This window comes from Trichomycterus rosablanca, chromosome 19 (genome assembly GCF_030014385.1).
Source record: "Trichomycterus rosablanca isolate fTriRos1 chromosome 19, fTriRos1.hap1, whole genome shotgun sequence".
Classification (NCBI taxonomy): domain Eukaryota; kingdom Metazoa; phylum Chordata; class Actinopteri; order Siluriformes; family Trichomycteridae; genus Trichomycterus; species Trichomycterus rosablanca.
The window spans coordinates 6,081,988-6,095,753 of record NC_086006.1 but is presented as its reverse complement, the minus strand read 5'-3'; the positions used below and the strand labels follow the sequence as shown (position 1 = coordinate 6,095,753).

The 13,766-nt window shown below is 37.3% G+C and overlaps 1 protein-coding gene across 1 annotated transcript; it reads left to right on the top strand.

Moving 5' to 3' along the window:
• Nucleotides 1-4,704: 4,704 nt before the first annotated feature.
• Nucleotides 4,705-13,736, top strand: tmco4 (transmembrane and coiled-coil domains 4). The gene is made up of 14 exons (XM_063015911.1): nucleotides 4,705-4,829; nucleotides 5,842-5,992; nucleotides 6,188-6,362; nucleotides 6,632-6,659; nucleotides 6,773-6,902; nucleotides 7,561-7,658; nucleotides 7,979-8,122; nucleotides 8,349-8,468; nucleotides 8,632-8,796; nucleotides 9,259-9,395; nucleotides 9,523-9,607; nucleotides 9,729-9,846; nucleotides 10,779-10,896; nucleotides 11,950-13,736. The coding sequence occupies exons 1-14, from the start codon at nucleotides 4,793-4,795 to the stop codon at nucleotides 12,559-12,561; spliced, it is 2,118 nt and encodes a 705-aa protein (XP_062871981.1). The 5' UTR covers nucleotides 4,705-4,792; the 3' UTR covers nucleotides 12,562-13,736.
• The last annotated feature ends 30 nt before the right edge of the window (nucleotides 13,737-13,766 follow it).

Genomic DNA, 13,766 nt, shown 5'->3' with positions numbered 1-13,766 from the left:
CAAAAGCCAACTTGAAAATATCCCATTTTCTACCGTGGCTCATATTTCTTTTTATGATTGAACAGCTGATGTTTCATGGCAGTTGAGAGACAGGGGAAGCATTTCATGTCCTAAAATGCCTGAGAAAATCTGATAGAATTTCTGTGTCTGGATGAACGTTATTATTGCAAGTTTTATTGATGTTGTATATGATCATGAATTATCTGCAAAGCTCATAAAACTGCTATATACTTACTATATAGACTGTAGCTATGTATAGACTGTATATATCATAAGTGAAAATGTCATCAAATGCACATTGTCTTAAATGTCTACTTACAGTTTGTTCTGTTTTGCTTTGCATGGTTGTATGGCAGACAATACAATGAGGCACTTTGATAGGACCAATCAGGCACAGGATCTTGTCATGTAAGCACAAAAGTCTTAATGAAGATAAAACATATACCAGGATGAAAATGCTCCCATGCACACTGCTAAAAAAGTTTCATGAACATCAGGAGGAAGTCAAGTGTCTTCAATGACCTTCTCACCTGATTTAAACATAATTGAATCTTCATGAATAGTTCAGGATTGCAAACTGCAAACAAGAAATCCTCCTCTGTTATCACTTAAAGTAATGCAAGATTTTCTTTTGAAGGATGGTCCAACATTCCTCTATTAAGAACTCTATTAAACTAAGGATTAAAGCTCCTCTAGAGCAGGGTTTGTGGGTCGTGAAAAAGGGTCGCAGAGAAAAATAATAAAGAAATAATAACAGTATATTTCGTTTTGATGGATCATGGACAATCATGGACAAAATGTGGGTTGCTTAAAAAAGTTTGAAAAACCCTGTTCTAGAGGCAAAGGGTGGTCTGACTCTAAATGTTTCTAAATATTTCTGTTTTTGATCACTTCTGTACATTTACATATTAATTAGTGAACAAAAAGTCATTTACAGTAAACTGCAAAAATCACTGTACTGTAGTTTGATTGCTTCTCTCTATGACCAAGAGGGAGTGGTGTGTTCATGTCAGAAACTGTTTAGCTTGTGAGTAAGTGTTTTAATTGTTACTAGGTGGAGTCAATGACGTCATTGTCCTATGGATTACTATCCATTGTGTGGTATCAAGCGAAAGGCTGATCAGATATCCTCTGCTAATTCTGCTGATATACACACTTCTTCTCTTGTAGTCATTTTTTCTCTCTGTTCTGCATTGCCAGTCTTTTAATCAGCTTACCAATGTCCTTCTGAAATTCATCTTAGAAAAGTGAAGGCTGTTATAGGTGCAAATGAAAGGGGGACTTCATATTATGGTTCATATTAACCATGAATTTTAAAATAAGATTTTAAAATAAGATTTTGTTCAAGAAAACAAAAAAATGGTTGTGATATTTGGATGTTTGGATACTTACATTTATCCATGGAGTGAATATTTTATACTAAGCAATTATTATTTCATATCTTCATTTTAAATGAACATAGACATAAACATGTTTAGATTTATGTGTCTGTCAACATAACTATTTCTTGTGTTTCCTTGTATTGTTGTCTTTGCATCTTGGATCTTATACAGCTGCACTCTTTTAGTTTCTCCTTAAGTTGATTTATGACATATTCTCATGGCGTCCGACCCTCCCGTTACCTCAAACATACTGCTGCCTCACGTACTCATGGTACTGTAATATGCTGCCAAGTGATGCCATTAAAAATCTTTTAATAGATGGTTGGTGCTACAAAGAATAATTTTGCTTCCAAATTTTGGACCAGGGTTTTTTCCAACCTACTAAGCCCATGTCAGTTTAAACCTTCCACGATTATGGCTAGTGTCATCACCCTCGTTTCAGCAGCATTAATGGTAGACCTGATTGTTGTGGTCCTTGTTTTTTACACTTTCAAAGGTACTTGTCCCCACCAGTGTTAAACTAAACCTACGCCCTTGCTTGTGTGAGAGCATGTGGACAAGGAAAAACTACCCTCACTCTTTTGGCAGTCTGGGCTGGGCTGAGGTCTAGATTAGTACAAGAGTGTGTTTGCGCTTGCTGTGAGTTATCATCTTTGCATGTTTATTTTAAATGAAAAGGCGAACATAACAAAGTCATGTTTATTATATTCTGCCTTTGATTGAATGCCAGACTGTCTGAGAATGCCCCGTGTAACATGAACCTGTCTTGACAGAGTCTAAAGCGGATGTACCTATAAAAACACACCTTAGTTTTGCTTGGCGTACAATAAATATCAGAACAATAGCTGTGTAAGTGGTTATTACACAACTAGTGAGTATCTCCTTTTCCTTTCATTTGGTTTTATAAACCTTTTGTTTTACATCCTTATGTTCTGTTTTGTGTCTGAGACCATTTTTATTAATAGCTTAATAAAAATAATGGGCATTGCTTTACAAACTGAGTAATAAATGATTTTTAGCTCACTGTCTAAGGATATTGTTCATGCTAACATTAGGGGTCTGTCTCTGATCTTGCTTCCTGTCACCACCTGTGTGATATTTGGCATGTTTCCCAAGATGGATGAAAATAGAAATGCATTTAAATGTGGTAATTAAGGCAACATGACATCAGCTAAAAAAAAAAAAAAACTAAAATGGCAACGAAAGTGGTGGTGAGGTGTAGAGTATAAGTGCTGCACAACAGCATGAGTTTTGAGGACTTGGGTGTGATCCTGGTCACTGTTTGTGATGTGTTTTGTATATTCTCTTCTTTTATGTGTGAGTTTGCCCTGTGTACTCAGATGCCCTACTATTCAGAAGCTTAAATAGCTTCTATAAACTGCTCCTTGGAGTAAATGAGTAAATAAATGTGTCAGTGTGTGCTACTCTGCATTGTCCAGGATGTAGTCCTGCCCTGCAACCAGTGTTTCCTTGTGGCTCTGGACCAGGATGAAGCTACTATTAAAAAATAAAGATGTGGGATGAAATATATGATAAAAGATTTAGAGTATAAATAAACTGACAAGATCATTTCAACAAGCTATTATGTTGTATTAACACTTAGCAGTTGTGTTTCTAATCCAACCTCACACTCTTCTGGGTCTTTCATCACACAGTTATTTCCTTCTACTTGAAGTAGTGTGCTTATAAGGATACATTTTCATCCAAACACAACCAGGGTGCAGCATGATGACTCATTATATCCTTGAATAGATGTTCCATCTTCATCACATCTACAGTCACATCTACAAAGGGGATGCTAATTAGCTCTCTTTTTGGCCTGAAATCACAGCTTTGTTTTGTCTAATCCGGATACTCTGGCTTATACAGTGCATGTGCATGTGCTTGTATTGTATTGTGGGCAAAATGTGGCATAACTCCAATGGTTTTTACAGCATTTAAAACTGGGGCCAAAATGGCTTAGTAGCAGCTAAACGTATTTTATGAAAATGCAGAATTTTGATTTTATCACTCAGCATCAATGTAAAAAAAGTGTGACTATGGTCTGGCAATCAGATACAGACTTTTTGCACACTTTACTGTGTTGCAGGTTTGATTTTGGATGGCCATTTGGGGGATGTCCAAACAGCCTAGCCACAGGAAGGTGCACTTGTTGCTCTCAGTGCTGGTCCCAAGCCTAGATAAAAACAAGAAGGGTTGTGTCAGAAGATCATCCGGCATAAAAAATTTGACAAATCAGGCATGTGGATCAGAGTGAACTTCTGTTGCAGCCCTTAAAAATGAAAGCAGCCAAAAGAAAAAAAGAGTTTTTCTGTTATTGTTTTGACTTTTTTTTTTTTTTTTTTATCCCTAAATAATTTTTTATTCCTTATAATTTTAGTCCCTATATCACTGGCACTTCTGTTTGGTAAAAAGGCCTTTGTTATATGTAATGCCAAGTCTTTTTGTTATTGTTAAGAAATAAGAGTATTGTTATGGGATTGGGGTTGGTTAAAAGTGGGCCCTGATAATTAATAAGTGTGTGATTTGTAATACAGTATTACAGGCTCGGTGAGTAGCACTGTTTCCTCACAGCAAGAAGGTCCTGGGTTCGATCCCCAGGTGGAGCAATCCTTTCTGTGTGGAGTTTGCATGTTCTCCCCGTGTCTGTGTGGGTTTCCTACGGGAGCTTCGGTTTTCTTCCACAGTCCAAAGACATGCAAGGGAGGTGAATTGGAGATACAAAAATTGTCCATGACTGTTTGACATTAAATTTGTGAACTGATGGATCTTGTGTAATGAATAATTACGTGTCCTGTCATGAATGTAACCATAGTGTGTAAAACATGACATTAAAATCCTAATAAATAAATAAGAGCTTTATAACATGGGGAAATTAATGAAAGAATTTAAAAATGAATCTAAATACGGCAATTAAGGCCAACATCACATCAACTCAAAAAAGACCTAAAAGGTCACCTAAATACCTAAAGTGTTTATATATATATATATATATATACAGTATATACTGTATATATACACAATTGTATTTCTATAAAACATGAACTAATGTAGCTTAACATAGCTCAGAGGTGCAGGATCAGCTCGACATGAGTCAGTGCTGCACCCTGCTGTTCTATTCCTGCTATTACACCGGTCGTTCTTTTACGTGGTTTCCGCATTCTTCATTTACTACTGCGTAAGTAGAAGTATAAACTCATTTTAGTTTTAAAATAGTTTAAAGTAAATAAACGTGTGCTTGTGTAGTCTGTTAAAGGTTAAATAACCCGGTATGTTTGGGATTGGACAGGTCCAGGAGGCCGGACACACCGCGTATGAGCTACACAGAGAACTTTGATCAGACTCACTTCACTGCAGACATGAATGTTGTGGAATGAAAGCTGGGAGCTGAAGAGACTCAGTCTGGGAGAATGGAGTCGCCAACTTTAGGCCTGGATTTACTTAAAGGTAGTTTGTGTCATTTTTATAGTTTAGAAGCTGTTGTGTTCTGAGACTTTTTTAATGCAATTTATTAAAGAACCTTCGCTAACAGCACTATCACGGCCCTCAGTGTATACTGTGTAATGTTGTAAACCAGTAACTACATGTTAATAACAGTATTTACATTTTATTTAGCTTCTGTATCATTTACAAACTGCAGATTCATGTCCAAAACGCAAACAATGCACTGATTGAATATGTGGGCTGAGACCTAGAACGCCGGTTTGACAGTAAATAATGTTCAATGTGCATAACAAACACTAACAAATGTTTAAAAAAGTATATAAAATAAAATCTTTTAAATATTTTAAAGTCAATCACAAGACATGCATGTTGTGCCCAAGTCTATTGGTTGTGTTTAAAATAATGAAATGCATGCCATATGTTGGAATATTTTACTGTTTACTTTTTATGTGAACATTACTGAATCAAAATAATTCATATACTATATACTTTTTAAATAAAGTAGTTCAGTTATTCATAATGAATGTTGCCAAATATGTCAGCTTTAAATCTGTTCACTTCAAACTGTTTTGACCATATGTTAGATCTTTTCAAACAACACATGGGACAACAAGAAGAGACTTTTATTTTGGTATCTTTAAAAGAAAAGAGTGGTCATGGTATTAAATTATGAAAACACATCAAGCCACATTTGTGCTCAAATAACCAGATCAACAACCTCTTTACAAGATCTACAAAGAAATTGCTGTTTATGGGTCAGGTGGTACAAACTCTAAATTAATGTGAATTAAATACTGCCAATCATATAAAACAAACATGCTTACAGTAATGTGTGAATGTTCTAATTTTCATAATTCACGAATCCCAATGTTGCAAATACAATTAACAAGCCTAATACTATCCAGCCCTAGACCATAGAGAATGATAATTGTTGAGAAAAATGGAAATGATTATGGTAGAGTGCCCTAAACATCCTACCTTATCCTGTATTGTTTTGTTTATAATTTCCTTACAGATCCAGGGGGTAAGGAGCCCAAACTGAATGGTGTGGATCAGTCAGCAGGAGAAACACCTACTGGAAGACATCTCAGTGAACCAGGTCGTTTTGCATATGCTGCTTTGTGTGGGGTGTCTCTGGGACATTTATTTCCAGGACCAGATCAAAGGTATTTGGCAAACATAGAGAGCAAAAAAGGAGTATTCAGCAATGTAAATATTTACTTTAACTTCACACAGACTTTTCAGTGAATATATATAATCATGAACATAGATGTTAAATAAAGTTAAATACATTTCTTTCTTTTTTATATATGCAAAATAAAAGTAGAAAACACTTCCAATGTGCATAATTTTCCTTGCAGGAAGTTCCGGGAGCTGTACCTGGAAGGCTTAGTGAATTGGCTTGGTCTTGATGAGTCTGTCATGCCAGTGATGCAGGCTTTCCTGGCTGGACTTGGGTGTGAGGGCAGTGACACCTTCCTGTCCATCCTGCAGGCAGAGCCGCTACTTAGCACAGGATCTCAGCCAATTACCCAGGTATGTAATTGAGCATGATTTCTCAGCACACAACAGCACTTTTACACTAAAAAAGGGTTGCTTTGAATTTAATCGATTCAAATGATTCATCTACATTATTTTAATATGAGCAAAACATGTTATATCAGCAGAGATGTCTTCACAAACTATTGAACCTATTGAATGTTCATATTTCAAGTAAATGTGAAACAGCCTTTAATGTGTAAACCTGATGCTGCTTGCATTGTGACCACCTGCTCAATTTCACTTTCTGTTCCTCTCTTTCTTAGGATCTTGTTTTATTCTCTGTCAAAGATGGTGAGGGCCTTTATCTTTACTTCCTAAGATCCTCCCTAATGTTGTGTAGTGCATGGTGTTTGTGAAGTCCTCTGTGTATGGTGCTCTTATTTCCCACTGTTCTCCTGCTGTAGGTCAGTATGATGCCAGAGCTCGTGTACTGATCCGGCATGTCAGCTGCCTACTGAGAGTGTGTCCTCAGCAGCTGGAAGACTTTGAGGAGACACTCGGAGAACGGTTAAGACAAGGTGGAGAGGAGAGCGAGTAAGAGATGAATATACTTTTCTTATGCTTTGTTTTATGATGTTGGTAAAATAAATCATAAAGCACATATGTGTTGTACAGTTTTAGTTATTGTCCTGTGTATTGTATGTTGAAGAACACTGTATTGAAAAGCACTAGTGGTTGTATATAGTACATAAATCTTGTGTGAAATGGATATCTGAAAAGTAGTCAAAACCCTGTTGTCTTAATTATTAAAACTAATGTTAGTGTTTTATGTTTTTGTCACATTGCTCTTCATTTGGATTAAAACAGCAGTAAGTACATTGTCATTTTTAATTAAACTGCTTTGCCTGATATTATGTATTATACATTGATAACAGTAGCGCTACATTACTCTATTTTGAGGAGAAATGTAGTAAAATGTAGTGAAACTGAACCTTGGTGAATTGGACTTTCCATCAGGACAATAATTCCAAACATGCTAACAAATCCACCAGATCTTGGTTAAGGAATCAGCCCTGGAAGCTAAGGGGGGTTGAATATTTATATATATATATATTTATTGCAACTGGAGGTCTAGTTTCAGATCATACGGATGTGAAATCTTGACATGTATCAGTATTATTTCAATAATTTCTTTTAGTATTTTCATGCCCATAAACCTCCTACCAATTTATGTTTTTGTTTTCGTGCACAGAGAAGAGTCATCAAAGAGACGGAAGAAAGAAAGAGGGCGCGCACTTCGGCGTTACTTGCTGATCGGTCTTGCCACTGTTGGTGGAGGAACAGTGCTAGGTTTGTTTCTGTACCAACAATGCGGTCTGCTGCATTCCAGTAATAGGTCCATGCACATAGACAAACTGACTCAAAGCAGCAATGAGAGGCTACTGAAATTAAAACAGGGACTGGTTGTACATGTTCTGCGACACTGATAAGCAACTACATGGGACCTAGACAGTGGGATCGGATCAGGCATTGATGTACTTGAGATACAGTTTTATAAAAACTAAAAAGTCTAGTAGCTTTAACGTGTTTGTCATATTTAAATGATCCTTCAGTGCCTTTTAGCTGACTGGGAGTATTTGTGAATACATTTCTGCTCTGATTTGTGCTAGGTGTGACAGGAGGTCTGGCTGCACCCTTAGTGGCAGCTGGTGCTGGTGCAGTGTTGGGTGCAGGAGGGGCTGCGGTTCTTGGCTCAGCCGCTGGCATTGCAATCATGGCATCTCTGTTTGGCGCTGCAGGGGCTGGTTTAACTGGTAGGTAGGCTAATTAAAGTTATGTACAATACCTCTTCTGTATTGCCTTTATGTATATGTAGTATATATGTAGTAGTAGAGTAGATACTGATATGTGATTGAGATACAACAACAGTGTGGAAAGCTAGGTGTAAAAATTCATTTACAATTTTCCTGCCTTTTGTTTTTGTTCTCTCCATAAACACTGACTTGTTTATTTGTCATGTTTGTTGTTTCTCATTGTCAGGTTATAAGATGAACAAACGAGTTGGTGCCATTGAGGAGTTTGAGTTTCTTCCTCTGAACTCTGTGAAGCATCTTCATGTCACTGTGGCTGTAACAGGATGGCTCTGCAGTGGCAAATACAGTGAGTGTTAAATACAGCATTCATAATTAACCACCACAACGTAGCAGTAGTTCCATCATTTACAGAGCCGAGACCTTTTCGAGGACACTTGGCTCTCTGTTATTTGTACAAGACATGTTCAGTGTAAAGAAATTTCTTGATTCTCCTTTTGTCTTTATTTTAGGTTGCTTTCAGGCTCCGTGGCGCAGTCTGGGTGCCTGTGGAGAGCAGTATTGCCTGAAGTGGGAGTCCCGCTACCTAATGGATTTAGGCTCTGTTCTGAACACGTTGTGGGACGGACTGGTCAGCTTGGTGGCCCAGGAGGCCCTTAAATACACAGTGCTCTCAGGTGGGTATCGTACATAAACTTTACATTGTTTTAATAGTATTGTATGGCTGGCTGCACTAAAATGAGCCTTATTGATAAAAGACTAATTATACTATTCCTGTTTAAACTAAGGATGTCAGTGAATGGGTTCTCCTAGACTTTTTGGACATTCTCTGCCCAGACTCAGTAGATTTTTTTTACATCCCTAATTGTTGACCATGTTCATAAAGGTGGTGTTTTTGGTAAAATAAGGCTTAATTTTCTTTTGTATTTATAAGTGAATTTAATACTGAACTTATGATTTGCTTTGTTTGTGGCTTGCTTCTGCTGTTTTAATTCCACCTCCAGCTGCTGCTTGCTTACTAGTATTTGTTTTTTTCTTGGAGGACACGTATTAAAATAGCTAAAGTAAATTGTTGATTCAGCTATTTGAGGTCAACTTTTTCTACCTAGCTTTTCAATTCTAATTTGTCACATGTCCAGGTATCGTTGCTGCGTTGAGCTGGCCAGCGTCACTGCTGGCGGTGGCGAGTGTGATTGATAACCCGTGGGGAGTGTGTCTGAGTCGCTCGGCTGAGGTGGGAAAGCACCTGGCTCAAGTTCTTCGAAGCAGTCAGCAGGTACTGAGGTGTTAGATGTAGGAAGGTTTCTTGGCTTTACCTCCAGTTTCTGTTAGCTTTAATGAATTGTATAGAATGGCTAATTAGAAGGGAGTCCTAAATTGTTTCTATTTTCTGACTAATGAAGGGAAAGCGACCTGTCAGTCTGATTGGATTTAGCCTTGGAGCTCGAGTCATCTATTTCTGTCTGGAGGAACTTGCCAATGATCAAGGTAGTTTTTTTAGTCTCTAGTAAATGAGGGAATGGTAAAATTATCAATTTGCACCATGTGGGCTTTAAGCCTTATCTTCTTCTGCAAAGTGAAAGACGTGTCATATCTCATTACTGGCCAGGTAGTGAAGGTGTTATAGAGGATGTCGTTCTGCTGGGAGCACCGGTAGATGGATCGGAGAAAACGTGGGAGCGGCTGTCAAGGGTTGTTGCTGGGAAGATTGTGAATGGATATTGCAGGTTTGGAAAAAGACAGTTTGCATAAACAAAACTAATTCCGAAAATGGTGGGACAGTAGGTAAAATGCAAATTAAAACTAAAGCAGGAATTTGTAAACTGGTTCTGAATTAAAAACAGCTCAAAACTTGTATTTAATATATGATGTTTTACCTATGATGCCTGCAACACATTTTAAATAGCTGGATTTTAGAACTATCAGAGGTGAAAAGATTACAGGTGTTGCTTTCATGATTGGGTATAAAAGCAACAGTAAGAAAAGGCTCTGCCGAGGATGGGTCAAGGTCGCTTATAAAAAAAAATGCATAAGCAAATAGCTTACCATGACATTTTTAAGATATTTATAAAATCTGGAGGAATAGTGTACAAGGCTAATAAACAGCATTGAGTGACTGTGACCTTTGTAGCCCCATGGCTTTGGAAATAGTTTGAAAAACCTTCAGTAAACATAGTTTGCTTGCTGAATCTACAATTGCAAATTAAGACACTACTATGCACAGCAGAAGCCATATCAACATCCAGAAATGCAGCTGTCTCCTTTGGGCTCAAGTGCATCTGACAAGGATTAAAGCAAATGGGAAACATGTGCTGTGATCTGATGAGTCCACATTTCAAATTGTCGTTGACCATCTCAGAAGTTAGCAATGTGGCACATTCAGTGGCATATGTGTAAAGGCATCATTAAAGCTGAGGGGTACATATGCATTCTGGAGCAACATATGCTGGCATCTAGACAACATCATAAAATCCGTGTGCAGGTGCTAGACTGGCCTGCCTGCAGTCTAGGCCTGATTTCCATTGTTTTGTAAATAATTCCAGTCTGTTTTCAGTCAAATTTTTTCCAACTGTCCAAACGTTTTGGTTCTTGATTTGTATATGCTGAACATACATTAATCATTTTTAATAATGTATTAATATATTTGTTTCTTTATTAGAGGAGATTGGCTACTGGGATATGTATACAGAAGTTCATCTGTTCAGTTGTCTGTGGCAGGACTACAGCCAATCGGCTCAAAAACACATCGCATATTTAATGTGGATCTGTCATCTGTGGTGCGTAAATACCTCACACACACACACACACCACTCACCACTCGCCTTTGGGATGAAAGCACATTATTTCTAATAAATGGTTCTCACCTTTATGAATAAATGTGCATAGGTTAGAAGTGTTTCTTTACTGGTTATAAAGTAAACAACAGCAGCAGATTGTGTTTGCGTTTTAAGTGGTTTGTGTTTGTGTGGTAAGTAAGTGGTTTGGGATGCAGCCAAAATAGATCTTCTTGTTTATTTCAAGGAGTTCTCTAAGTTTGCAAGAATGTTCCAATGCCTTTTTCAATTAATCAATTTATTTAGTTATAATAACTTAATGTTTAGTGGTACCTTAAAATGAAATTAAATGGAATTGACTCGGTTGTACCAGCACAGCAGTGAGTGAGAGGTCACCCTGCCCAACTTATTGACCAGTGTGTGTGACTGAGAGTAAATAAAGGATTCTGTGCTAATAAAGAACATTGACTGGATTTACAAGATACTGAACAATAACTTTAATCAACAACAAAACAACTGGACTCAATAGCAAGATGCCGATCTCTGTAGCACAAACTAATCTTTATTAAAACTTATTAAAATACAGACAGGACACAAAAGCTGAAGAACGAGGGCAACAGAAACCAAGCAGCAAGGTTTGCTTGAACATTTTAAAACATCTGTTGATGTTATTAGTGATATTCGTGCTTAGACATTAAGGCTGTCAGATTATAAAGGGCAGGGAGCACGGACAGCAGTATCATGCCTACCTGCCTTGCCATTGGCAGGGAGATGGAATCCTTGGCCATGAATGTGCAGATGACTGACAGTGTCAATTCCTTTTACTGGCTATCTCTGCATTATATTAAGCATTTATTTACTTCAGGTGGAGGAACATCTGTTTAATCATGGCTTGCTTGCCAGAGGGTTGCTGGTGTCTCTAATTCTAGACTTTTTATCATTATTTATAAACATTAATAGTGATGGTAGACATAATAAAAAGCTATATAATAAACTTAATCAAATGTGGTCTTTATAAGAAATCTAGTCCTAGTAAACCACTGATTTTCTCCCCAGGTAAAAGGTCACTTGGACTACATGAACGAAATGGACACGATCCTTGTAGCAGTTGGCGTTCCAACGAAAGAGGGAGCTGGAACTCTATCTGGAAATTCACATGATCTTGTGACTCTAACTCATGAAAAACTGGACACTCCAGAAGCTCTGTCAATTAAAGCAATTCTACCAGAAGAGGAAAGACTTACAGAGGCTTCAACCCAAAATGAAGAAAATGTTAAAAAGGAGGAATTTACAGTGTGTGAAGAAGAGGAACATCATTCTGGGACAGTGCAAGAAAATGGCTGGGATATTCCAGATATATCTGACTTACTAGACTCCATCTGTGACTCTGAATCTGACCAAAAAGAAAGAGTTAATGACAGTTTTAATGACACAGAGGGCAACAGATCACCAGAATGTCAATGCGAACGAGAGGAAGTGGATCAAAGTGACACAGAAACTGAACATAATTCCTGGGAATGGGATACCACACACTGGAATAATGAACACACAATCACACACAATTTAAAAAGAACTCAGTGTGCCACTCAGGACCGAGTCACCAATGAAAAACCATCTGCACACACGCTTCATAGTCCAGTGACAGACCACACATGGATTCAGATGTAATTATAGGCCAGAGCAGTGCTTTGCATTCTGATCTTGTACTGAAGTACTCATTCAGTGCAGTTTAGTAATCCTGCTGTGTAACACCTGATTCATCTTGTTTGCTAATTATAAAACCCTTCATGAGTAGAATCAGGTGTGTTTCATCAGAGAAAACGTTCAATAAATGCTTCAACATTTTCAATCTAGTCTCTAGCCACCACATTTGCACATTGGGGGTTTATTCCATTTATTTATTAGGGCATATGAAGTTTCATAGGGCAAACAAATCTTAACTTGTAATCCACATAATGTGAATTTATAGGTAATAAGTAATGTGCATCTGCAGTGGATTCAGAGACTATTCAGACCCCTTGATGTTTTGCACACATTATTGTGTAGGATATTTTAATTTCTATCCAAGTAATCATTAGAATTGCTATTTTTACCATCATTCTGTACTTCACCCAGTGACAAAGTGAAAATATGTTTTTAGAGTGTTTTGAAAGATAATTAGGAATTATGAATAAAAAACTTGTCCTCACAAAGGTATGCAGACCGTTTGCTGTGACACAAATTGTGTTCTGGTGCATCCTGTTTGCTTTAATTATCTAGAGCTCAACTGGAATCCACATGTTGCTATTACTGTATATAGAAATTAGCCTGTCGTTGGGTTCAGTTGTTTGGGAGGGTTTTTTAATGCACTATTGTGCTTTTTGCAGCCCTTATAAGTTTTAGATGAAAATAATTGATGAAAGAAATTGCTTGGGAGGTGTTGAAAGGGGCATTTGCTAATCTGTGGTCCTTCTTAACCAGTATTTATGTCACGCTTGAAGCCAGGGTTGACATGGAATAATGTGTATGCAGTATGTATGTAACACTCATATTTTTAACAACTGCCTTTCGACTTGTATTTTAACTATAAAGTCGATAAGTTAATTGTTCTTTTTAGTACAGTAAAAAAAAATTTGGCTATATGGCCATATGCAAGGACTAGAAATTAAATACATAATTAGATTAAATGAATAACAATGTTAGAGTATTTTATAATCTGTATGCAGTGACTGCTCCAATTTACTCAGAACATACAAGGACAAAAACTGGAACCCTGTTTCGAATGTGTTTAAACACTTGCCTGATCTTAAGTATTTGTGTTAATTCTAAGAGCGGACGTTGTGATATTAAAAGAACCTCTTTTACTCCATAGTGAAAATTGTTCTTAGGTTTTC

Bases quoted from the DNA above. Each gene is read 5' to 3' on its own strand.
- tmco4 (XM_063015911.1), top strand. From the start codon at position 4,793: ATGGAGTCGCCAACTTTAGGCCTGGATTTACTTAAAG. The intron at 4,830-5,841 runs GTAGTTTGTGTC...ATTTCCTTACAG, and splicing joins AGGCCTGGATTTACTTAAAG to ATCCAGGGGGTAAGGAGCCC. The intron at 7,659-7,978 runs GTTTGTTTCTGT...GATTTGTGCTAG, and splicing joins TGGTGGAGGAACAGTGCTAG to GTGTGACAGGAGGTCTGGCT.